General features: G+C 35.5%; 2 protein-coding genes, 1 long non-coding RNA gene and 1 pseudogene across 14 annotated transcripts; 2 read left to right on the top strand and 2 right to left on the bottom strand.

Annotated features, from left to right (window-relative positions):
* Positions 1-1,412: 1,412 nt before the first annotated feature.
* On the bottom strand, positions 1,413-2,956 carry LOC147541852 (low affinity inorganic phosphate transporter 1 pseudogene; annotated as a pseudogene).
* Positions 2,957-6,962: 4,006 nt separating this feature from the next.
* On the top strand, positions 6,963-14,866 carry LOC147541851 (ubiquitin C-terminal hydrolase 12-like). Its single transcript, XM_086633577.1, has 20 exons — positions 6,963-7,109; positions 7,379-7,450; positions 7,533-7,652; positions 8,749-8,871; positions 8,941-9,018; positions 9,149-9,237; positions 9,315-9,423; positions 9,564-9,632; positions 9,735-9,845; positions 11,197-11,252; positions 11,365-11,542; positions 11,649-11,750; positions 11,839-11,907; positions 12,136-12,201; positions 12,539-12,604; positions 12,735-12,821; positions 12,928-13,044; positions 13,185-13,259; positions 13,348-13,434; positions 13,872-14,866. The coding sequence occupies exons 1-20, from the start codon at positions 7,065-7,067 to the stop codon at positions 14,715-14,717; spliced, it is 2,565 nt and encodes an 854-aa protein (XP_086489703.1). The 5' UTR covers positions 6,963-7,064; the 3' UTR covers positions 14,718-14,866.
* Positions 14,867-15,092: 226 nt separating this feature from the next.
* LOC147541850 (ubiquitin C-terminal hydrolase 12-like) lies at positions 15,093-25,225 on the top strand. 12 transcript variants are annotated; one of them, XM_086633547.1, is made up of 23 exons: positions 15,093-16,474; positions 16,709-16,748; positions 16,851-16,998; positions 17,106-17,266; positions 17,791-17,963; positions 18,044-18,163; positions 18,780-18,902; positions 19,261-19,338; positions 19,477-19,565; positions 19,646-19,754; positions 19,897-19,965; positions 20,053-20,163; positions 21,198-21,253; positions 21,375-21,552; positions 21,664-21,765; positions 21,849-21,917; positions 22,169-22,234; positions 22,601-22,666; positions 22,797-22,883; positions 22,992-23,105; positions 23,242-23,316; positions 23,405-23,491; positions 24,204-25,225. In XM_086633547.1, exons 1-23 carry the CDS (start codon positions 16,445-16,447, stop codon positions 25,044-25,046), a joined length of 2,994 nt encoding a protein of 997 aa, XP_086489673.1. In that variant the 5' UTR covers positions 15,093-16,444; the 3' UTR covers positions 25,047-25,225. The 12 variants fall into 12 exon arrangements, with proteins under 12 accessions (XP_086489673.1, XP_086489678.1, XP_086489675.1 ...); XM_086633549.1 differs by having other exon boundaries at positions 16,255-16,391; XM_086633559.1 differs by lacking the exon at positions 24,204-25,225 and adding an exon at positions 23,606-23,936 and having other exon boundaries at positions 16,273-16,474; positions 23,405-23,529.
* LOC147541849 (uncharacterized) lies at positions 22,882-25,892 on the bottom strand. Its single transcript, XR_015223254.1, has 2 exons — positions 23,599-25,892; positions 22,882-23,524 (listed from the first exon to the last, which is right to left on the bottom strand). It is a non-coding gene; the product is annotated as an uncharacterized LOC147541849 (long non-coding RNA).
* Between the last annotated feature and the right edge of the window lie 227 nt (positions 25,893-26,119).

The following is a 26,119-nucleotide window of genomic DNA, read 5'->3' as shown; positions in this document are numbered from 1 at the left end:
GAGTAGATGTGAAAAGAAATGAACCTGTCGAAGTGGTATATGAGGATATCCACGAGTACCCCAAGCTCTGCCAAACAGTATGAAAGTGGGAGATATCACTTGAGCGCTTTCGATACAAAATTCGAGGATGTTGAAGGCTTCAGTATTTTAAAAACACAATTCTCATTGTATAAACAAATTTGGTCAAATATGGGCATATTGCTTCAAGCCAAGTTGCAACAGATTCTTTATACCGGTTCATTGAGTTGTCTTTGGAAATAATCAATAGATGGGAGGAGAAGATAAAGATGGTTGAGGTGCTTAAATTCAATGTCAAATGGCTTCGAGAAAGTTTTGAGTAAGTTAAGAGAGACTTTCAGTGGGGAGAAGCTTAAAACTATGTTAGTAGAGGAAAAACTTGTGACCACGTCGGAAGTGAAGTGGAAGATGATAGAGGCAGTGGAAGGGTTTATAACTGAACAAGATAAGCTTAAAAGGGGTGCCCAACCCTTTGGTGTAGTGGTACGACATCCCTTTTAAGTCCATGAGATTTTGGGTTCGAGTCACCCACGATCTCATGGGCTTAAGAGGGGTGCCCAACCATTGCACCAAAGGCTGGTGGACGACAGAATTGACAAAAATAGACATACATGGACTATGGTTGGGTAATAGAGGTAATTTCTAAAAAGGTCAAAATAATATTGAAAATGAGTAGAAAAGCACAAAACATTTGAAAATTATTATTCAGGTCAAAAAGTGTGCAAATACTAAAATACCCTTTTTTGTCATTTTGTGTAACTAAATTCTTTTATTTTTCTTTAAAGTTTAAATCGATATAACTTTTGTTTGAGATGTCGGATTTCTATAAAAATTATATATTTAGAAATGATTTTTCATTAGCTTTCTAACAAGATCCACTTTCAATACTTTTTTTCAAAAAAAAAACCCAGAAAAAAAACGGCGCTTTTTTCCTTTACGTTTTTCTGCAAACGTATTTGCAACAATCTGTTATGCAAACGTGTTTGCAATAATCTGTTATGCAAACGTGTTTGCAATAATCTGTTATGCAAACGTGTTTGCAATAATCTGTTATGCAAACGTGTTTGCAAAAATCTGTTATGCAAACGTGTTTGCAACAATCTGTAATGCAAACGTGTGTTTGCATAATATAGATTGCAAACATGATTTGCAAGCTTTGCAAAATATAATCTTGAGTTACATATCTTGCAAACTCGATTTGCAAATCAAGAATATAAACTAAGAGTATGTGTACGAAATCTTGAGTTTGGAATTAATTTCATCATTCATCATATAAAACTCATGAAGAAATTATGTGGTTGACTTTAAAATCAAACCTTCAAAATTCCTATTATTTTCTACTTTAAGATTAAACTTTCAATACTTCAAGATGAAATAATGTAGAGAGAGAGAGATAGAGAAAAAAAAACTTGATCAATGAATCATATACATAAACACAACAAGAACTGAGAAACAAATGAATAATAAGTCAATTCAAAATCAAGGCAAATAATATAGCTATTCACGGTTCATCATAATCTTAATTCTTTTTTTTTTTTGTTGAAATCATAATCTTAATTCTCTCGTGACATTTCCTCAAGTGATTTTCCCTTTGATTCTGGTAATAAGAAAGTCAAAAGGAAGCCAACCCCATTTGTTGCTGCTAGTATTAAAAGAGAGTTTCTCACACCAATACCTGCTGGATAATCTGCATCAGCCTTGCTTTTATCTTGATTCTGAGCTAAATATAAGAACCAAATTCACCAATTATAGAACCAGCTTTACCACAATCTGTTGATCTTAACGTAGCGAGAAATATCTCGGCCAGAACTACAAATATAGTAGCATTTAGACCAAAATTAGCAAAGAAGAATGTTAGAGAATATAAAACAACAAACCCTAGATGGTTCCCATTCAAAGTCCAATGGTGGTAAGGAATTGCAAGACCTAACCTGAATTCTTTCATGAAAAAGAAACCCATTAATTGAATCTTGAATCCACCCATTCGATGGATAAACGCCACCGTAAACCAATACCCAGGAACAATACTACATAACGCAATCATGGTTTGTGCTCTTGCAATTTTATAAGCTTCTTCAATTGCATTCATAGTTTCTGCTGGTGGAATACATCCAATTGCAATAAAAATATCCTTTTGAAATAAGTTTTGACTATAGTATGCTATTTCAAGCAAAAACCAAGTACTAGCTGGTCCAAGCAAATGCCAGCCATGTCTCTTAACAAATTTCTTCGAAAATACCCGAAAGAGTTATTAATGGATTTATTCTCAATTGTTGTTTTTTCGGGGCAGTCAACTTCAATTTCGACTTGTAAAACTTTTGACATATCTGCAGTTGCTTGTTTAGTATCTTTCGTTATAAGAGCGGTATATCTTGCAGTTTCGGCCATCTTCATACGCCAATAATAAGTTAAAGCAGCGGGTAAATCTCCAAACATCAAAATTATACGCCAAACTTAGTCAGCTTCAGGAACAGTTGACCCAATAGGATCGACGGAATATATAGGAGCTTTATAAAGAGTTTCGAATACTAATGAAATTACGGTTCCGAATATTCCTCCAAATAAAAATCTGAAACCTTGCATAGAAAACTGCAGCAATGAATGCACCTCTAGTTTTTTTGTTGGCATATTCAGACATAATAGTTGCAGATAATGGGTAGTCACCACCAATACAAAACCCTAACCAAAATCTTCAAAAACAGAAAGTGATCATAACGCATCAGGTGAATGACCAAAGAATAGACCAGAAACAATTGAAGCAAAAACCAATAACTCCTTTGTGTCTAAATATGTCTCTACCATGCTGGGGTAGACTAGAACATTCAATCATATCCTAAAATTTGCAGAAATCAGAAATCCACTATACAAAGTCAAGATAAATCCTAAACTTTCAAAAGCAAACTCAGGAACAACAAAAGCCCTCGACGAATCATGCTATGAAATCGAGCACAACAATTACCATTAGCAATTTTGCAAAAATCGCAAGACTTTTGATACAAAAACTAACCTGACTTCGCCCACTTGGAGGTAATTTTGTTGTCCATAGGCTTTCCAAATTCAACATAGTTTGTATTTTCTTTGATTTGGATAATAATAAGTGTCTGGGGAAGTAGATCTGGAGAAGAAGATTCGAAGAAGAGAAGGACTCGAAGAAAGAAGAAAAACCCTAGAAAAAATTTGGGGTTGTTGAGAGAGAGTAATTTCTAATGGAGAAGGGTATATTGGGAACCAAACAATTAAAAAATGACCTGAATAGTAAATATCAAAATTATTTTAAACTTGACCTATTATTACTCATAATATTTTGATAACTTATACTTAATAGGAAAATATCTAGGTGTTTTTAGTTATTATGATAATAATTTGAACCCAAACAACCATTTTATCTTTGCCTAATACAAAGTTCAGAAATCAGAAATCCTAAACTTTCAAAAGATAAATCCACTATAAAATTTCTCCAACATTTCAGAGTAAGAATCACACCGATATTCTTCATATATCATCACCAGATGTAAGTTGAATTTAGACCAAAATACTGTCCTGTCTATATGTTTTATGTAATTCTAGATAAAACTAATCTGTAAGCCATTTAATCGTTATTTCATGTGATTAACAATACTATACCTATCATGGAATAAATTGAAAGAGCCTACAAAAAAATTAGGAGATAGGAAATCTACCTCTTTTCGCCTTAGATGACTTTAAGACCACAACCATGGCTTGTTCTCTCACTAGAGAACTCTATTTCCATCACTTTTCTTCTTTATTCCTCCTTCCTTCACTAAGGAGCGGCTGCACCCTCTTTCTTTTCTATAGGGTTTCCTCAAAAGTGAAGAGAAATAGGGTTTTTAAACCCACTAGTATTTCATCTAAACAAAACTGACCTAGACTTTTATTATTTCCACCCAATTTGGTATATCAAGAAAATAGGGGTGTTACATACTCTCTCTGACCATTTGTGACTATCACACATCTAGGGTAAGCTCGACTATAGGTATAGATGGTTACCATCATCTAAAGAAAATTTGCATTTCTATTGTCTTGTATGATAAAGTGTGCTTTGAAATTTAGAGAGAACAAACATTACCAAGAAAATCATAGCATATGTGAAGTAATTGACATAATATTAGATGGTTCAAGTCGATAATGAAATAAATTTAGTCTATACAATTTAATCGGCGAAGAAGATAAATCTCGGTTGGTCATTTTCTTATTAATCTTCTTTGAGATGAATTAGGCTCGATATGCTCTAGATGGTATTGAAATTAGTGTTTTGTAAACGTCCTTATTAACCTTAACTGTTTGGCGAGTTCTGAGTAAGTCGAACCTTAAGAGCATCTCCAATGCAAAACTCAAAAAAAATCTCTATTCATCTTATGTGTCAAGTTGTAATTGAGATTCTCACTCCTAAGTGGCGAAAAATAGAGATCTTCAATTTTTTAGTGTCTCCAATGCAAAATTCGAAACTTCTCTTATTTACTTATGTGTCATAAATAAATACATAGTTATTTTAGAAAATATAGAAGACTCAATTTCTATTGGTTGAAAATCAAATATTGATGAGTTGGACAATTAGAGATATCTTAAGAGGACACTCTATTTCTAGAGTGTCCTCCTGAGATATCTTTATTCTCCCTCGACATGTCATCTTAGAGATCCAAATAGAGTGTTGCATTTGAGAGAGTTTTTAAGAAAAAAACTCCAAAAATCATATGTGGCACTCAGAGTTTCTAAGATTGAGTGTTGCATTGTAGATGCTCTAAGAGCATCTCCGATGCAAAACTCAAAAACATCTCTATTACATCTTGATTGTTAGAGTTTTTTTAGTTTTTTTACAAAATTTTCTTTTCAATGAAAACTCAATTTGGATCTTAAGACGATGTAACAACATTTAATATAAGATGCCTCGAAAAGAAACCTAATATTTGAGATTTTTATTGAGGATCTCAATTGTCCACTCAATATCAAATACAAGACTACCCATCTAGAAAATGACACATAGTAAATTTAAGTTTATAAAGGGTTGTATTGGAAATGTGTTTTGAATTGAAGATCTCAATTGTGTAATCTAGATAGGATCTTAATTGAGATTTAACACATCCCATAAATAAATAAAAAGTTGGCTTTGCATTGGAGATGCTTTTAGTATTTATCCTTAGAAACACCAAATATGACGATTGACTAGCCCCTCTAGTATTTTATGGATACAATCAACCTATGTTGAATGTTGAATTGGTCCACAATGAAAAGAAGAGAGAGTCGATGAGATTTCAGAGTGAAGGGGGGAGGGGAGGTGGATAGTATGTACAATTTGTAGAAGTGGTGGAATATTTGGAATCTTTGCCTAATTATTTTTCTTTCTTGTGTTATGTGGACACTATATAAAGTTGATTAAGATTTTTATGTGAAGATTTTTTTTTTTTGATTAAATCATAATTCCATTCATGTGATAGCAATCACAAGAGTACATGGTTAATAATTCTTATTTTTTTGAGAATTACATCAGAGTTACATAAGTAAAGTCCATATAACTTTCGAATGTAAACCGCCTCATGAAGAAAAAGGAATTGACAAGACACAAACTCAAAGAAAAGACCCTAAAGGTCAAAAAATGAAAAGATCCTTAAGATCAAGAATGAAAAGACCTTAAAGGTCGACAAATGATTATAATAAAACTAATAAAATTGAAACTACTTATAACTTTATCTTCTTGAGCAAAGATAAATCAGTCTTTCTTTTTTTTCATCTTTATTTAAAGATCAAATCGAACTTGTAGTATGATTTTCCTCTTTCTTTCTTTTCTGTAAGACATTTCCGATTAGTTGAAATTGAAGAAGAAGTCCATGAAGAACGAAGAACCATCATCATACCAACTGCCTCTTTTCCCCTTCCTCTAAAAGACTAAAAAGATGTAGAAAAAGCAAAAGAAAAACTATAATAATACTAAAATAGGGAAACCCTCCTTCAATTATGAAGGAGATTCTGACGAAAAGATTCTTCCGCCAGAATTCCGAATGAAACTCTCTGTGAAAACGGTTTTAGATGGAGAGAGAAAACGGTTTTAGATGGAGAAAGTTATGTGAAGATTTTGAAACATAAAAAGTAGGTAATGTTTGGAGTTTGTTTCCATCCAAAACTTTCCTTATTTCCCTAAACATTGACCTTTAATTTTAGAGTTAATTCCTATTTGGCCCCCTACTTTGTGACCAGCTTCTTTTATGACCTCTTATTTTCTGTAAATTCAAATATGACCACTTTTTTTATGTAAATGTCCTAACTCACCTCACTTCCCTCTCCACCACGTCACCTCTCTCACCAACTCACCACTCTCTTCTCCAACTCACCGCTTTCTTCTCCGATGAAGGTTGCCGGCCGGAAAATTTCCAGCTAGGAACCTTCAAAAAAAAAAAATCTCATCTCTCTAACCACTCCGGCGAAGGGGTTTCCCTTCGCCGGAGTTCTGGTATGTTGGAGAACAGACCGATCTGGTCACCGGAGTGGTTAGAGAGAGAGAAAAGAGAGATTTTTTTTTTTGAAGGTCACCAGCCAGAAATTTTCCGGCCGCGACCTTCGTCGGAGAAGAAAGTGGTGGGTTGGAGAAGAGAGTGGGAGTTGGAGAGAGAGAGGTGAGTTGGATAGAGAGAGAAAGAGGTGAGTTGGATAGAGAGAGAGGGAAGTGAGTTGGTGAGAGAGGTGACGTGGAGAGAGATAAATGGTGGAGAGGAAAGTGAGGTGGAATTTATTTTTTCTTTTTAATTTTATTTTTGAAAAAATATTTATAGGAAAGGTAGTTAGGACATTTACATAAAAAAAGGTGGCCATATTTGAATTTACAGAAAATAGAGGGCCATAAAGAAAGCTGGTCACAAAGTAGGGGGCCAAATAGGAATTAACTCTTAATTTTAACCTAACAAAATAAATACCCCTCCTAATCACCCAATAAAAGTGCAACAGAGCAGTGCTGTGGTTCTGTTTAGCAATTTTAATTGTACTTTTACCATCTTCCAGAATTTGGCGGGGCTTTTTTCAGTTCCATACACTCGAAGATGAAGAGGGGATGGGAGTCCGACGAAACAACCAGCAACGACGAGGTTCTTTCCGTTTTCTCTTACTACTTTGTCGCCATTACTAAAAAAACCCTAGACATCTATATATATATATATATATATATATATATATATATATATATATATATATATATACATTTAACTGTTTGTAGTTCAACTTTGTTTTATAATTGTTTCTTATTACTATTCTGCTTTTTGATTTTTAGTTTTTCTCTAGGGCTTCTCTTTTGATTAAAATTAAAGTTTTGATTGGATCAATAGAGTTTGATTTTACTGGACCTACCAACTTACAGATTAGATTGAAGAAAGAAAAGGAGCAGAAGAAGAGGAAGAAGGGAGAGGCTAACCTCTATACTATCATAAAGGTTATTATTATTTTCAACCTCCTTTTCTGTCCGTGATTAAGCTTAAAGACCATTTATTGAATTTTTTATATGACATCTCTAGGTTGCGCGGGATGAAGACCTCTTTGAACAAATTGGGAAGGATATTTATTTTGATCTTGTTGATTACGACAAAGTTCGTAGTTTCCGTATTCCGAAACGGATGCCTTTTAACCTTTTCAAGGTAATTTCCAATATTGCGTCAAATATATCTTCTGCATGTATGCAAGTATGTATTTTTTTTTATGAAAACTTTGAATTAATAATAGAAAAAGAAAGGAATGTACAAAGGATACAATGTAAGGTGAAATAAGAGATATGTTACATCATAATGTCCGCCCACTTAAGCCGAAAGGATTAATCTACTCCATTGGTACGGGACAGCTAGAATGTATTCTACCTCTATAACATTGTTGATGTTGCTGTCTTTAAAAATTTTTGTGTTCCTATTCTCTTAAATAACCCATATGATTTCTGATGGGATAAGGTTCCACAAATCCTCCCTGTTCTTCACCGAATTTTTCTGCAATAATATTGTGCCATAAAATGGTTTTCTCTGAGGCAAATCTCCATAACCATTTGCTTTTAAATCTTGACAGATTAGGCTCCAAGCTACCCAAGAATCCTTTTAGATCCCTTTCTATCTTCCCAGAGAAAATCATATGTTTTCTTGTCGATCACCTTTACTATAATGGTAATGCTGATAGAGCGGCCTTGATGAGGGTTATCGTACCTCCTCTAGATTAGGTTTTAGATAAGCAGTCTACTAGATCTTGAAAATGATAATGCATTTGTCATCATTTGAACTAATCAAGTTTCCGATATATGACAATCGAAATTTTCTTTTCTAGTATCCATATAGAAAAATTCTTTAAACTATGGATGGTGTCTAAATGCTTAGCAGGCAGTCCTACTTGGATTGGTGGCAAACAGTCTTATGACATATGCTTCACTACTCTGCTATCCTAGTTGACCGAAAGAGCTTGAGGGGTCTTTCTATATATGTTCAGCTTGTTGTTAGTAGTCATAGAGATCTATGTTTACCCACTCCATTTAACAATATTTTGAGAAAGCAAAACTGATTTTCCCCCATGTGTACTCTTTAAATCTATGTTGTTTACCCGTTCCTTGGGAAGTGCTGTTGCATGTTCCTTCGGTGTTTATATTTCACGTAGGGGTCTGAACATATTATGATATTTTTTTCAGTTTGATATGCTTAAATTAGTAATAATGTTATTTTACTTTGATAAACTGGCTTTCTAATTTGAGGTTGTGCGCAGGAGGAGGTGGCAAAAGAGTTTGATATACCAGTGCAACTTCAGCGTTTTTGGCTATGGGCGAAGCGTCTAAACCATACATATCGTCCAAGACGGCCATTGACGCAGCAAGAGGAAACACAATCTGTAAATATCTTATTGTAATTCAGGCAGTGCAGCAGTTTATACTTTGTAGTAATTCTCGTGTCATTGTAGGTTGGACAGTTGAGGGAGGTATCAAATAAGGCTCACAATGCGGAACTAAAATTGTTTCTAGAAGTAAAGATTAGGCTGGTAATTGTTGTTTTGTATTTTTCTTATATAATTTTATGCATTTCTTAATTTTTAGCCTGTCAGATCATGCTGTGTCTGGGACTTTAGCCTTTGCCTTTTGCAGTTTTACTGACTTCTGTTACTATTACAGGATTTAAAACCCATTCCTCCTCCTGATAGGGCAAAAGAAGTTATTCTCCTTTTCTTCAAACTTTATGACCCTGAGAAAGAAGAACTCAGGTACAGTTTCGACTCACCAACCTTTGTACTAGATAAGACTTGATGTGCTTTGAGTGATAAACTTTCTGTGATATCAGATATGTAGGGAGGCTTTTCGTGAACAGTAGTAGCAAGCCTTTAAAAATTCTCAAAAAGCTCAATGAATTAGCTGGATTTGATCCTGATGAAGAAATAGAACTTTACGAGGTTAGTGTCTTCTCTATGAGGCTGGTTTTCTTTACTATTTGCCTTATCATCATGCTCTTAGTACCATGCTCAAATTCATTCAGCGTTCTTCTTAGTTAGTACTCTTGAAAATATCTGATTATGCCGTCTTCTGAGCGCAGGAGATAAAGTTTGAGCCTTCAGTTATGTGTGAACCCATAGACAAGAAAGTCCCATTTTGTTATAGTCAGGTACTGTAGCATTAGAACCACTTATAGTATGAGCATTCCTTTTGGATTTCTCCCTTAATTTTCTTACATCTTTTGTACTTCATTTTATGTTATGTATTGCAGCTCGAAGACGGAGACATACTTTGTTTCCAGAAACCCTGTGCGGTTGAAAGTCAACCACAATGCCGACATCCTGATGTTCCTTCTTTTCTGGAATATGTTCATAATCTTCAGGTACATGTTACGAAGGCTTCAGGTAATAGGTGGAAGAAAAGCATGAGGAAAAATAATTAATGCAGAATTGAAATGATGCTCTGAAAATTAACAAGATCATGAAGCTTATCTAGTTACTATTGGCTCACGCAACAAACGATATGGACCCATATGGATATATTGGGCTATTCTTGAAAAAAATAGCCTCTTATGTAAGAGACATGGTTTTTCCGAGTGTAACTGTCAGTTTTACTCTGCGATAAAGACAGCCGGTCGATAATTCAGCCGGAGATCTAGATCTTAAGGTTAGAAATACACCAAGGTTCGGTTGAAACTGCCATTGATACACGTTTGGAGCAAGACCTCCAACTACGATCAAATGTTACTTGGAACACGTTCGGTACCAGGACGTGATACCACTATTATTTTAGTATCCAGTCTGCTGGGCTATACCTCTGCCTATGCTATTTTCCGTTGCAGTGCATTTTGGACTGCTTTTCTACACTGTAAATTCTTAATGATGTAGATATAATAGATAGACATACGATCTCTGTAAAACTTAAAATCTTAACAAATGACTTAAAAAGTCTTCTAGTTAAAGTACTAGATTATTTGAGGTTGTAGGGTTTTAAAAAGAAACAGAGTTAATTGACACTAAAGATTTTGGTACGCCAAATTTGGGGTACTGGATTGCAAATCCACCCAAAAGTGGTAGGGGGAATCTTATGCACGGTGCGCAAGGGGGGCAGAGTATCAGGTGACACTGTTACAATCATGCGTTTCATCACTGAAGTTGTAACTGGATCCCGTTAAATCTCTCAGAACTACTTCTTCAAGTTTAGAATTAATCCTTTACTTGCTCTCTGTTTGAAGCAAGGAATGAAATTTCGACAAATTTCGGGGGAAATTTGCAAAGTAGTTAGGAAGTTTAGATTAAGTGCACGAAGCAGTTATGCAATTTACCTCCGGATGTGCTATTGTTCATACCCCCTCAAACTAATAGATTTTGTTAAGCCGTTGTAGACATCATTTTTATGCTTCATTATGGTTTAACAATCTTGTTATATACAACTGAATAGTATTTCTATCATTTCCATGGATTTGTAAAATTTTCTCACTAACAGAATTCCATTTCCAGATTGATTGAAATTTTATTTCTTGGTTCGAAGTAACTGTTACAAAATTTATTTCCACCTGTCCTTAAATCTCTCAACCATAATTCTCTTTGCAAAGTCTACTACAATTTTAATTTCAGCTCCTTTCTTTGTTACAAGAAATCTTTACCATTATTATAATTTATATCTTCATGAAATTTCTTTTACGTCGTTAGTTAATCAAGTTTCTACTACACTTCTAATTCTTCGTTCAATAGGTTGTCCATTTTCGATCTTTAGGGAAACCAAAAGAAGATGATTTCTGTTTAGAGTTGTAAGTATTTCAGTGTTCCATATTTTCTTCTGTTATATTCCTTGTTGTTATTATTATTATTATTGCTATTTTTTCTTTCGAATTAATACCCATTTTACATCCGAACTTCAAGGTCCAAATTATTAACTTACGACGATGTCACGGTGAGAGTTGCTAAACATCTTGGTTTGGATGATCCAACCAAACTCAGGCTTACTGCTCACAATTGCTGCTCCCAGCAACCTAAACCGTATCCTATTAAGTACCAAGGCGTGGATCATTTGTCTGATATGTTAGTTCACTACAATCAGGTAATTTATCATCTTAGTTAGCTATTCAGAGGCTTTTGATATCTTTTTCTTTGAGTGACCGGGAATTTATTGTCTGAAATCTTGTCTCTGGATTTCTTATCAACAGACAGCTGATATCTTGTATTATGAAGTCCTGGACATCCCTCTACCAGAGCTACAAGGTTTCAAAACCCTGAAGGTCGCTTTTTATCACCCAGCAAAGGAAGAAGTAAGCATAGCCTAAGCCGATGATGATATTTTGTGGATAATGTTGAAACCTCATGAGATTAATTTGATCTGCATTCATTGGCTACTAGGTGGTTCATACCATTAGACTTCCAAAACAAAGCACTGTAGATGATGTAATTAATGACTTGAAGACCAAGGTATCTCTTCATCAACAATTCATTCATTCTAATTTTGTTTCTGATTTCCCTTCTGAACGCCAATGAGCTAATGTCATATATGCGTGTTTAACTATTAGTATTTTGGTTTCCTTTTGTGTTCAACTTTCATTCATGTCGTTCACTTCTCCTAATAATTTTTTTCAATAAAAGCTAATACGCCTAGTGTTTTACTGAGAAAAGGAACTTTTGCAAATAATTATTAAACAGGTTGAGCTGTCTCATCCAAATGCAGAACTTAGAGTGCTTGAACTGTTCTATCACAAGATATACAAGGTACTAGAATATCTATCATTTAAGTTATTACTATTAGTCTGAAGCATTACCTTCGGCACATTCCGCTTGTTGAACTGGTTTATTAACCAACGAGAACCAGTTGAAAATTCTGCTTTCTTGATTTCATCTGATTTGTTTTGATTCCTCTGGTAGGAAAAGTATTGGTCTTGAACATCGAGCTCTCCTTTAAGGAGCAAACTCTTAAAAAAGAAGTAATGCTTGTTGTAGGCTCACCCTTTGGGTATAATGTAGCTCAGTATTTTTATGACCAGTTCAAATCAAATTTTTCCGGTGTCCAATGCTTTATTGCCCCTAATTTGGAATGAAATATGTGCAGATTTTTCCGCTAAATGAGAAGATCGAGAATATAAATGATCAGTATTGGACATTACGAGCAGAGGAGGTAAGTTAATGCCAGCTTTTACAGGAAATTGTAGACTGGAATTCTTTTGGACTTTGCTTGTGTCAGATGATTTGTATTGTTTTCTTCATGCTCTTGTGTTGTTTGTCGTTGAATTTGTTTTTTCTGACAGATTCCAGAGGAAGAAAAGAACTTGGGTCCTCATGATTGCTTGATTCAGGTTTACCACTTCAAAAGAGACCCATCTCAGAGTCAGATGGTAAGCGAATACTAATATTTAAATAACTCGAACGAATTATTATCCACTTTTTGTTAGTATCATATACCCAATTTTTCTAGTATCAAATCCTATATGGTTTCTGCAGCGGATCCAAAATTTCGGGGAACCCTTTTTCTTGGTCATTCACGAAGGAGAAACTCTAGCTGAAGTCAAAGTGCGCATACAAAAGAAATTGGAGGTCTCTGATGATGAGTTTGCCGAGGTACATCTTACTTGAACTTTCTTCTCTTGTTGATGACGCTACATATTACCTTTCCACAACCTTAATCAAATATAACTTTTAAGTCATTATAGTATTATACAACTAATGTATTAAACTTTTGTTTGTGAATGTTTCATCAGTGGAAGTTTACATTTTCGTCACAGGGTCCACCCGACTACCTCCAAGACTCCGACGTAGTGTCCATCCGTTTTCAGGTTTGATTAACGGAATGTATCTGATTCTTTCCAATCTCTGTATTAAGATTTATAATCTAGAATGACATGCTAATATAATTTCTCTCAGAGAAGAGATGTCTATGGAGTATGGGAGCAGTATCTTGGCTTGGAACACTCCGATAGTGCCCCCAAAAGAGCTTATACTAGCAATCAGGTCAAAACTCACTTATGATATTCTATTTCTTCTCTAATCGCGTAATTACCATTATTAAATGTCAGCACTTTGTTGCAAGTTACATATATCAAAAACTCATTCGTGATGTCCAAAACTCAAAATCAATAGATTCTATAGAAGAGATTCTACTTATGTCCACTCTCCAAAAAGTTTTAGCAATGATGGTTAACTTGGTTTTAGGTCGAAATTTTAATTGTAAAGTTGAAATCATGCCCATTAAAGTTGATATCAATAGATTCTATAGAAGAGATATCTTATTTAATGGCACTGCTCTCTGTCAAGGCTAGCGTAGTTATGTAGGGTCTGGAACAACTCTGACAAATTATAATAGTTAAGCTTTCCTTTGGGTAGGTTCTCTTTCTTCAGCTCATTACCCTATTTCTGATCTTATTATAAGTTGTGTGTGCCAATGTCAGGTGGTAAACCCCATGCCAGCAACCCGGAATCACAAGCCATCTAGAGGCATGGAAATGCAGAACAACAAACTTTCACTAAGCCGTTTAGTGGAAGCACAACCACAACCGGTACCAGAATCCGACTTCGGAGACCTTTTCAATGATTTTATGAACAATACTCAAACTAGAGTAGTAGATGTGAAAAGAAATCAACCTGTAGAGGTGTTGAGATCTCTATCAGAAGTACCAACGCTGGAGTACCCAACCGCTGGTCAACTGTATGAAGGAGGGCGACATCACCCTGACGCTTTTGATGAGAAATTCGAGGACATTGGAGGTTTCAGCGTTCTGAAAGCTCAAGCTTCAATATACAGACAGATCTGGTTAAAATATGGCCATATTGGATCCAGCCAAGTTCTCACATCTTCGTATATAGGCCAGGTCATAATGGTTGCAGAAATAATGAAAACTATCATAGAAATGAACCAACACCGACTCCCTGAGTTGTCTTTGGCAATGATTGATTCATGGGATGAGAAGATTAAAATGGTTGAGGTACTTAAATTCAATGTGAAGTGGTTTCGAGAACGATTTGAGGATGTGAAGAAAGACTTTTATGGTGAAGAGAAGCTTAAAACCGTTTTTGTAGAGCAAAAGCTGAAGGCCATATCAGATGCAAAGTCGGAGTTGGTAGTGGCAGAGGAGCGGGTTATTATTGTGCAGGATAAGCTGAAGATGGCGACGGAGGAGCTGAAAATGGCGCAACAGAAGGTGTCTGGCTTGGAGACTAGCCTTGGCCCATTACTTTCGGAGCGGCAAATATACCTTGACAAAAGTAAGAACCTTCTTTTAGATGGGCATTTCTAGTGTTAAAAAGTGTGTATATAAAACTTCAAACAAGTTTTTAGGGTTTTAGTGTGAACATTTTGTCTAATATTTGGATTATTTGCCGAATTATTTTTCTTGCTTGTGTTATGTGGAGATTATATAAAGCAATAAAATTTTGTTTCTGAAAATCACTTAATAAGTGCAAAAATCAAACACCCTCTTAGGTATATTTTTTTATCTTTCTTGTGTGAAGTGGAGATTGTATATAGTTAATTAAGATTTTATGTGGAGATTTTGAAGCAATAAATCAAATGTATGCCTTGTATGTCTATTTGTGTCAATCTAATGGACGAAAGAAAGGGGGGAAAGTGAGGAAGAAACAGATGTAGAAATAGAAAAAATTTCCGAAACAAAGGGGACTAAACAGGAACAAGAAGGATCCACCGAAGAAGACCCATCCCCTTCCCTTTGTTCTGAAGAAAGGGAGAATCCGAACAAAATAGATGAAACAGAAGAGATCCAAGTGAATGGAAAGGAAAAAACAAAGGATAAATTCTACTTTCACTTTAAAGAGGCATGCTATAAAAATAGCCCAGTTTATGAAAATGTTTATCTTGATGGGAATCAAGAAAATTCGAAGTTAGAGATACTTAAACTTAAAGAAGATAAATACCCCCTCTGCTTTGAAAAACCTCTTGTGACTCTTCTTTTCGACTATCTTTTATTCCACCAACACAAAAAAAGGCAAAAGGTCCAAAACTTCTAGACTTTTAAAAGGAAAAAAATCATTTACGAATTTTTCCAATTTCCTTCAAAACACTGGAAAAATTATGACCCACGTTCAGATTAAGAATCTTTTTCCCCTGATGAAATATGTCCAATATTTATCTTTTTCTTAAAATAAAACACATTGTTTCTTTCGTATTTTTCTCTTGTTCTTTATTATCTGGACGTTTAGTTATTCATTTATGTGTGTTTATATTCTTCTCTTTATATGGGAGATAATGGAGGTTTAGGGTCAAATGTCCATTAAAGAAAGCGAGGATGGAGATTCCAGTTCGAGTGAGAGATTTCAATGGAGGTTCGAGGATGGAAATTTGCGGCCAGTCGAGAAGACTCCGAATAAGAATAGATCTTTTAGGTTCTACTGGTCATACTCGGATCCATGTGCTTGATTTATTTTCTGCACGTACTTACTTTTTTTACTTACGATTTGTCGTGGATATTTTATTCACGAGTTCACTATAGAATTTTTAGTAGTATGTCTACCCATAAAAAAACATACAAGAAAACTCTGATCATTAGTTGTAGGTTCTACCTTCGAGACTTAATTTTAGATGGCAAAAGACGACGTATTCAATCTTCGTTCAATCTTTAAAAAGAATAAATTGAACGAAAACAACTTCCTACATTAGGAGAGTCTTAAAATTTTTGGTAGCCAAACAGATCAAAAAAATCTTGACTCTTATCGAATTCCATTTTTGTAGGAATCTTACTTGGATATCCTGCATCCAAACACACTATTAATACGTAAAATTTTAACCTAACAAAATGAAGTACAACTAGTTGTCGAATTAGGGTGTGACGGAACAATACTGTGGTTCTGTTTAGCACTTACTTAGACATCCTCCGTCCAAACACACTATTAATACTTAAAAACCCTTATGATATTTTTACGAGTAACAAATTTTCTCCTTCCTTTCATTTGCAGAGGTTGATACTTTCTCTCTCTAAAATTTTCTTTCTCCTTCTTCGTTTCTCCGGGCATGACTCTGATGACTCCTCCACCTTTAGATGTATGAACACTGAAACTCTTCTTCTATATCACCATTTCTCTCTCTAGCTCTGTATGAATATCACCATCTCTCTCTCTCTCTATATATGTTAATACTTCAATTTTGGTCTATGATTGTTTCTTATTACTATTCTTCTTTTGATTTTTAGTTATCTAGGGTTTTTCTTTAGATTGAATCAATAGAGTTTGATTTTAGTGGATCCGGACTATTAATTTGTAGTTTCTCATTTTGTAGCAGGAGGATGTTGAGATGTTGGTTCCGCATTCGGAGTTAGGTAATCTTCATTTGTTTTCTTAATTAGGTTATAGAGCTTTTGGTTCTTAAAGAGTTTTGAATTTGATCTTGATATCTTAGTTTCTTTCAATTTTTGTTGTAGTCGGACAAGCAGAAGCTGTTAGTACAGTGGAAAACCAGCCAGTTGAGGATCCACCATCTTCAAGATTCAGCTGGACTATTGAAAACTTTTCTAGGTTAAACACTAAGAAACTTTACTCTGATGTTTTCATGGTTGGTTCTTATAAATGGTATGTGGATTTTCTCCCTCATTTGCTCATGATTTATTTAGAATACTTTTAACACTTGATTAAAATAGATCAACTTATGGTGTGTAATTTTCACTTTTATTGGTTAGGCGGGTCCTGATTTTTCCAAAGGGGAACAATGTTGATGATCACTTATCGTTGTACCTAGATGTAGCTGACTCTGCTAATTTGGCAAACGGGTGGAGTAGGAATGCACAATTCAGTCTGGCGATTGTTAATCAAGTACATAACAAGTACACAGTAAGAAAAGGTATCCTCCTTGTTGGTTTTTGTATCTATGAATGATATGGTCTACTATGATAGTCTGTGAACATGGAGAATTTCTTCTCCCAATGCCTTCAATGAGTGGTGATTCGTAATTAAACATGCGAGGCTTAAGAAAAGCTTAATGCATGTTTCTCTAGGAGATTGTTTGTGAACATGGAGAATTTCTTTTTCTATCTCTTCTTATTTTGTCTGTCTCTTGCTTTCTTGGCGAGGACCTGAAGGAAATGTACCTTAATGTTTCACTGCTTATTTGCCATAAACTTTATAGAGTTTTTGAGTCATTCATAACTGTGTCTATTTTTTTTATAATCTGATGACATTTTTTGCCTATCTGGTCCAACTAAAACATTCGTTTAATCTTTATATCACAGTTTCCTTGTGTTTACTTCAGATTGTCTTCTTCACAGTTTTCAGTGACAAGAAACATTTCAATTCTTCATTTTCAGTACAAATGATCCGTGTTACCTGTATTCTGATAATTAAATCCTACCTTTGCGCATTTTGCAGATACACAACACCAATTTACTGCACCCGAAAGTAATTGGGGTTTTACATCGTTCATGCCTCTGAATGAACTATATGATCCCGGTAGAGGATATTTAGTGAATGACACTTGTATAGTTGAAGCAGAGGTTGTCGTCTGTAAGGTCACAGACTACAATCCATATACAGTTATAAAGGTTGTTATTTTTAACCTCTTCCTTCTGTCTGTGACCAAGTTTAAATACCAGTACTGAACTGGTTAATATGATATCTCTAGGTTGCGCGGAATGAAGACCTCCTTCAACAAATTGGGAAGGATATTTATTTTGATCTTGTCGATCATGACAAAGTTCGCAGTTTCCGTATCCAGAAATGGATGCCTTTTAACCTTTTTAAGGTAACATCTAGTATTGCGTCAAATATATCTTATTTTCCTAATTGTCATTAAAAAAGCTACACTTCTAGTTTTCTTAATTAAATGATTACATTTATTTATTTTCGATAAATAGTCTACTAGATCTTCAAAATGATAATGCATTTGTCATCATTTGAAGTAACCAAGTTTCTGTTGGATTACAACCAAAATTGTCTTCTCTAGTATCAATGGAGTCTGGATGCTTAGCAAGCAGTCCTACTAGGATGGTGGCGAACACTCTTATGGCATATGCTTCATTACTCTGCCCATCCTAGTTGACCGAAAGAGCTTGAGGGATCTTTCTATATATGTATAGCTTGTTGTCAGCAGAGAGAGATCTATATTTATCCACTCCGATTAACAATATTTGTAGAAAGCAAAACCGTTTTGTCATACTCCCCCACATTTACTCGTTAAATCTATGTTGTTTACCTGTTCCGTGGGAAGTGCTGCTGCATTTTCCTCTGGTGTTTATATTTCACGTAGGGGTCGGAACGGATTATGTAAGATTTTTTTCAGTTTGATATGCTTAATTAATAATAATGTTATTTCCCTTTTAATTTGATAAACTGGTGATCTAATTTGCGGTGGTGAGCAGGAGGAGGTAGCAAAAGAGTTTGGTATACCAGTGCAACTTCAGCGGTTTTGGCTATGGGCGAAGCGTCAAAACCATACATATCGTCCAAACCGGCCATTGACGCAGCAAGAGGAAACACAATCAGTAAATACTTCGTAAATTTATTTATGCTACATTGTTTTCCATTTTTCAAATTGGAATTGGAGTGAAATGTTTGTTAATTTTGCAGCTTAGTTTTCTTCTTACTTATGTCTATGCCTCTATGGAGAATATCGTAATATGATCTATGGCTGCTTCAAAATATTGGATTCTTTAAAAGGCCGATATTGGAAGGCACACACACACACACACACCCACACTAGTGGCTAAAGTTGTGATATTGTCACTAGATTAGATTATGTGTATATACTATTCACGACAGGCTATGTAGTCTTATACTCTTATTATAGTAATCCATGCAGTGCAGCAGTTCACTTTATAGTAATTCATTGTGGCGTTGTAGGTTGGACAGTTTAGGGAGGTATCAAATAAGGCTCACAATGCGGAACTAAAACTGTTTCTAGAAGTAGAGCTTGGGCTGGTAATTGTAGTTTTATAACTACTGTTTCCTGATTTATTATGAAATTTTATGCATTCCTAATTTTTAGCCTGTCAGATCATGCTGGGTTTGGCCTTCAGCTTTTGCCTTTTGTGTGACTGACTTCTGTAACAACTACAGGATTTACGACCCATTCCTCCACCTGATAGGGCAAAAGAAGTTATTCTCCTTTTTTTCAAACTTTATGACCCTGAGAAAGAAGAACTCAGGTACAGTTTCAACTTTCAACTCATCAACCTTTGTACTAGATAAAACTTCATGTGCTTGAGTGATACCCTTTCTGTGACAGATATGTGGGGAGGCTTTTTGTGAAGGGTAGTAGCAAGCCTTTAGAAATTCTCAAAAAGCTCAATGAAATGGCTGGATTTGATCCTGATGAAGAACTAGAACTTTACGAGGTCAATTTCTCTACTCTATGAGGCTGGTATTCTTAAGTATTTATATTCTCGTCATGCTGTTACTACCAGGCTCAAATTTATTTAGCGTACTTCTTAGTTAGTACTCTTGAAAGTATCTGATTGTGCCGTCTTTTGAGCGCAGGAGATAAAGTTCGAGCCCTCGGTTATGTGCGAACACATAGACAAGAAAGTCTCGTTTCGTTCTAGTGAGGTAATGTAGCATTAGCACTGCTCACACGAGCATTCCTACTGGTTTCTCTCTTAATTTTTTTTCTTTATTTTATGCTATGTATTGCAGCTAGAAGATGGAGACATACTTTGTTTCCAGAAACCCTGTGCAGTTGAAAGTCAGCCACAATGCCGATATCCTGATGTTCCTTCTTTTCTAGAAGACGTCCATAATCGTCAGGTACATGTTACCGAGCTTCCTATAATATGTGGAAGAAAAGCATGATATAATTAATGCAGAACTGATACGAATAGCCTATGAAATGAGGCTTAGAAAGTTAACAAGATCTTGGTGCTTATCTAATTACTATTGGCTCACGCAATAAACGATATGGATATATTGGGTTATTCTTAGCAAAATTAGTCGTTTATTTAAAACGCATTGGTTTTTCGAGACTGATCTTCTTATTTAGTCTGAGATAAAGACAACCCTCAATATTTCAGCTGGAGATCTAGATCTCAAGGTTACAAATAAATCAGGATTTGGTTGAAACTGTCATTGATACACGTTTGGAGCAAGTCCTCAACTGCGATCAAATGTAACCTGGAACACGTCCTGGTCCATTACTAATTTAATATCCGGTGTGCCTGGCTATACCCCTACCTTACGCATTTTCAGTTGCAGTACGGTTTGGACTGCTTTCCTAGACTATATAAACTCTTTATGATGCAGATATAATAGATTGACATACTCTCGTATTGTCATACATACGATCTCTACAAAACTTAAAACCTTAACTAATGAATTAAAAAGTCTTGTAGTTTAACTATCAGATTATTTGAATACGTAGATTCTTACAATGAAAATGGGTTAATTAAAACTGAAAATTCCGGTACGCCAAATTTGGGATACTGGATAGCAAATCCACCCAAAAATGGTACGGGGAATCTTGTGCACGGTCGCATGGGGGCAAAGTAACTGGTGATATTTCTACAATCACAAGTTTCATCACTAAAGTTGTAACTGGATCCCCTGAAATCTTTCAAAACTACTTACTCAATTTCAGAGTTAATCCTCCTACTTGCTCTCCTTGTGAAGTAATTGTTGATAAATTTATTCCTACTTGCTCTCTGCAAAGTCTACTGCAGTTTTAATTTCAACTCCTTTCTTTGTTTCTAGGAAAAATTTCCACCATTGTTATGTCTTCATGAAATTTTGTCTTCAGTTGTTAGTTCATCTAGTTTCCACTACATTTCTAACTCTTCGTTCAATAGGTTGTCCATTTTCGTTCTTTGAAGAAACCAAAGGAAGATGATTTCTGTTTAGAGTTGTAAGTATTTTATAATTTAATGTTCCAAATTTTCCTCTGTGATATTCGTCGTTATTATTATTATTATTATTATTTTATTTTTTCGCTCTAATTAATACCCATTTTACATCCCAACTTCAAGGTCCAAATTATTAAGTTACGACGATGTCACGGAAAGAGTTGCTAAATATCTTGGTTTGGATGATCCAACAAAACTCAGGCTTACTCCTCACAATTGCTACTCCCATGAACCTAAACCCCGACCTATTAAGTACCAGGGCGTGGATCATTTGTCTGATATGTTAGTTCACTACAATCAGGTAATTTATCACCTTAGTTATTATTCTGAGGCTTTTGATATCTTTTTCTTTGAGTGACCGGGACTTTACTGTGATTGTCTGAAATCTTCTCTCTGGATTTCTTATCGACAGACAGCTGATATCTTGTACTATGAAGTCCTGGGCATTCCTCTACCAGAGCTACAAGGTTCAAAAACTCTGAAGGTCGCTTTTTATCACCCAGCAAAGGAAGAAGTAAGCATAGCACATTGATGATATTTTGTGGATAACGTTGAAACCACATGAGATTAATTTGATCTGGAATCATTTTCTACTAGGTGGTTCATACCATTAGACTTCCAAATCAAAGCACTGTAGATGATGTAATTAATGACTTGAAGACCAAGGTATCTCTTCATCAATAATTCATTCATTCTAATTTTGTGCTGATTTCTCTTATGAATGCGACTGAGCTACTGTCAATATTTTGGTTTTCTTTCCTGTGTTATTTATTTAGTAAATATCTGGCTTTATTTAGCACTTCAGGAAGTTCAAGTTTCATCCTTTGTAGTTCGCTTTTCCTAATAAGTTTTTTCAATAAAAGATAATACCCCCAGTGCTTTACAAAAAGGTACATCTGCAAATAATTCTGAAACAGGTTGAGCTGTCTTATCCAGATGCAGAACTTAGAGTGCTTGAAGTGTTCTATCACAAGATATACAAGGTACTAGAATATCTATCATCTTAAATTATTACTATTAGTCTAAGCATTACCTCCACTCTATTCCACTCGTTGAACTGGTTTGTTAACGAATGGGAACTAGTGTGAAATTCCGCTTTCTTGCCTTTGTCCAATTTGTTTTGACTCCTCTGGTAGGAAAAGTATTAAATTTAGTTACGTGGTTGTGACATTATTAGAACACCTAGGTCTCTTTTAAGGAGCAAGCTCTTAAAAAGAAGTAATGCTTGTTGTGGGCTCACCCTTTGGGTCTAATGTAGCTCAACTAATATTCTTATGACCAGTTCAGAATCAATTTTGTTTCGGTGTCCACTGCTTTGTTGCCCCTAATTTTGATTTAAATATTTGCAGATTTTTCCGCTTAATGAGAAGATCGCGAACATAAATGATCAGTACTGGACATTACGAGCAGAGGAGGTAAGTTAATGCCAGCTTTTGGGGAAATTGTGCGGTGCAGTTCTTTTGGACTCTTGCTTGTGTCGGATGATTTGTGTTGTATTTTTCTTGCTCTTGTGTTGTTTGTCGTTAAATTTGTTTTTCCTGACAGATTCCAGAGGAAGAAAAGAACTTGGGTCCTCATGATTGCTTGATTCATGTTTATCACTTCACAAGAGATCCATCTCAGAGTCAGATGGTAAGGGAATACTACTATTAAAATAACTCGAACGAATTATTATCCACTTTTTGTAAGTATCATATACCCGATTTTTCTAATATCAAATCCTATATGGTTTCCGCACAGGTCCAAAATTTCGGGGATCCCTTTATCTTGGTCATTCACGAAGGAGAAACTCTAGCTGAAGTCAAAGTGCGCATACAAAAGAAATTGGAGGTCTCTGATGATGAGTTTGCCAAGGTACATCTTACTTGAACTTTCTTCTCTTGTTGATGACACTACATATTACTTTTCCACAACCTTAGTCAAATATAACTTTTAAGTCATTCATTATACAACTAATGTATTGAACTTTTGTCTGTGAATGTTTCGTCAGTGGAAGTTTGCATTTTTGTCAGTGGGTCGACCTGAGTACCTCCAAGACTCCGACGTAGTGTCCGTCCGTTTTCAGGTTTAATTAACTGAATGTATCTGATTCTTTCCAATCTCTGTATCAAGATTTATAATCTTGAATGACATGCTAATGCAATTTCTCTCAGAGTAGAGATGTCTATGGGGCATGGGAGCAGTATCTTGGCTTGGAACACTCTGATAGTGCCTCTAACAGAGCTTATACTAGCAATCAGGTCAAAACTCACTTATGATATTCTATTTCATCTCTAATGTAGGAAAGGTGTTTGAAAGTGTCTATACTTTTAGCCCAAAATAACACTGCTCCTTTTATGTCTTCTACATCTAAGTTTGTATTGAGGTTCATGTCCTTGAAGACTTTGCTATTGCGGTCCTTCCAGATGTGCCGGATAATAGCCGCTGGAACTAACTCCCAGATCTCCTTTCTATTCTTCTTTTTGCGAAGGCCTTCCCATCACTCTATCATTTGGCTGATGGAATTTGGTCTGCACCATTGTGCGTTAAGTGTTGAGATGAAGTAACAGCAGCCTATCTTATCAATCGACTTCCATCTATAGTCCTAAAATTTTGAACACCTTTGAGTATACCATTGAAGTCTTATGCTGAATCTCGATTGATTACATTTTTACCATTAAAAACATTTGGTTGACGTCTTTTGTGCATAATAGTGCCCACAATCGTGTGAAACTTGATCCTAGGGCCACTAAGTTCATCTTCGTTGGTTATTCTCTGAATCAGCCTATTAAAGTGAAGAGCTTTCTTATTTAGTGCCACTGCTCTCTATCAAGGCTAGCATAGTTATGTAGGGTCTCGAACAACTCTGACAAATTATAATAGTTAAGCTTTCCTTGGGCTTGGGGTAGGTTCTTTATCTTCAGCTCATTACCTATTTTTGATCTTATTATAAGTTGTGTGTGCCAATGTCAGGTGGTAAACCACATGCAGGCAACCAGGAATTACAAGCCATCTAGAGGCATCGAAATGCAGAACAACAAACTTTCGCATAGTAATTTTATGGAAGCACAACCACAACCAGTACCAGAATCCGACTTGGGAAACCTTTTCAATGATTTTATGAACAGTACTCAAACTAGAGTAGATGTGAAAAGAAATGAACCTGTAGAGGTGTTAGAATCTCTGTCAGAAGTACCCACGAGGGAGTACCCAAACGCTGGTCAACTGTATGAAGGAGGGCGACATCACCCTGACGCTTTTGATGAGAAATTCGAGGACATTGGAGGTTTCAGCATTCTGAAAACACAAGCTTCAACATACAAACAGATCTGGTTAAAATATGGCCATATTGCATCCAGCCAAGTTATCACTGCTTCGTATATAGGCCAGGTCGCAATGGTTGCAGAAATAATGAAAACTATCATAGAAATGAACCAACACCGACTCCCTGAGTTGTCTTTGGCAATGATTGATTCATGGGATGAGAAGATTAAAATGGTTGAGGTACTTAAATTCAATGTGAAGTGGTTTCGAGAAAGATTTGAGGATGTGAAGAAAGACTTTTATGGTGGAGAGAAGCTTAAAACCCTTTTTGTAGAGGAAAAGCTGAAGACGATATCAGATGCAAAGTCGGAGTTGGTAGTGGCAGAGGAGCAGGTTACTATTTTGCAGGATAAGCTGAAGATGGCGACGGAGGAGCTGAAAATGGTGCGACAGGAGGTGTCTGGCTTGGAGACTAGCCTTGGCCCATTACTTTCCGAGCGGCAGATATACCTTGACAAAAGTAAGCACCTGCTTTTACATGGTCTTTTCTAGTGTTAAAGGAGGTGTCTACATAAAACTTGAAACAAGGTTTTAGGGTTTTAGTGTGTGAACTTTTTGTGCAAGTTATTTTGATTCTCTATGTTTATATAGAGCTTGAAATAGGATATACTATTACTGGTTTTTAATCTTGTGATAGCAAGAATTATATTACTAATTGTTAGGTTTTACTATAGACTGATTTGTTCTTTTTAGCTCCTAACTTGAATCACTTATAAGTAATGTGCAAAAGAAACTCTGTTCTGCTGGGACAGAAAATGTTTAACTTTCTAATCTGGATTTGCCACCCCGGCCCAAAATAGTATCAACTCTGTGTGCAAAAATCAGATACCTTCTCACATTTGCAGGTGCATCAGCAAATTTTTTTTTTCTTTTTCCCTTACTCCCATCTTGCAATTAAAGAAATCTCCCGAAGACCGCTCCAATCTTGACTCCTTCAAGCCAAGTTTCAACAGATTCTTATATCATTCATGTCGTGATGGTTGTGGGAATTATGAAAACTATCATGGAAATGAACCAGTACCGATTCATAACTGAGTTGTCTTTGGAAATAATCAATAGATGGGAAGAGAAGATAAAGATGATTGAGGTACTTAAATTCAATGTTAAATGGCTTCCAGAAGGATTTGAGGAAGTTGAGAGAGATTTTCACAGTGGGGAGAAGCTTAAAACTATGTTAGTAGGGGGAAAGCTTGTGACAATGTGAGATGCAAAGTCGAAGTTGCTAGAGGCAGAGGGTTTATTATTGCGCAGGATAGTTGAAGTTGGCACAGGAGGAGTTGAAAATGGCCCAACAGAAGGCGACTGACTTGGAGACTAGCATTATACCTTGAGAAAAGTAAGTGTCTTCTTTTAGATGGTTTTTTATAGTTTTGTGGAGCCTATTAGGGTTGGGTAATAATACGTCGGTGGTCGAGACTAGGGTGTGAATCTAACTGTTTTGAGAAAAACAAAGAACTTGAAACGAAATTTCAGTGAAAATGTACTATTTATACTGTTAATACTTGAAACATGATTTCAGTTAGAAAATATTATGTACAATTTGAAGTGGTCTATACTTGGACTCC

The sequence above is a fragment of the Eschscholzia californica genome, unplaced genomic scaffold, assembly GCF_041429995.1.
Source record: "Eschscholzia californica isolate CP2 unplaced genomic scaffold, dmEscCali1.0.p SCAF_4, whole genome shotgun sequence".
In the NCBI taxonomy this organism is placed as follows: Eukaryota; Viridiplantae; Streptophyta; class Magnoliopsida; order Ranunculales; family Papaveraceae; genus Eschscholzia; species Eschscholzia californica.
Note: the sequence above shows the minus strand (reverse complement) of the source record. Positions and strands in the feature narration are given on the sequence as shown.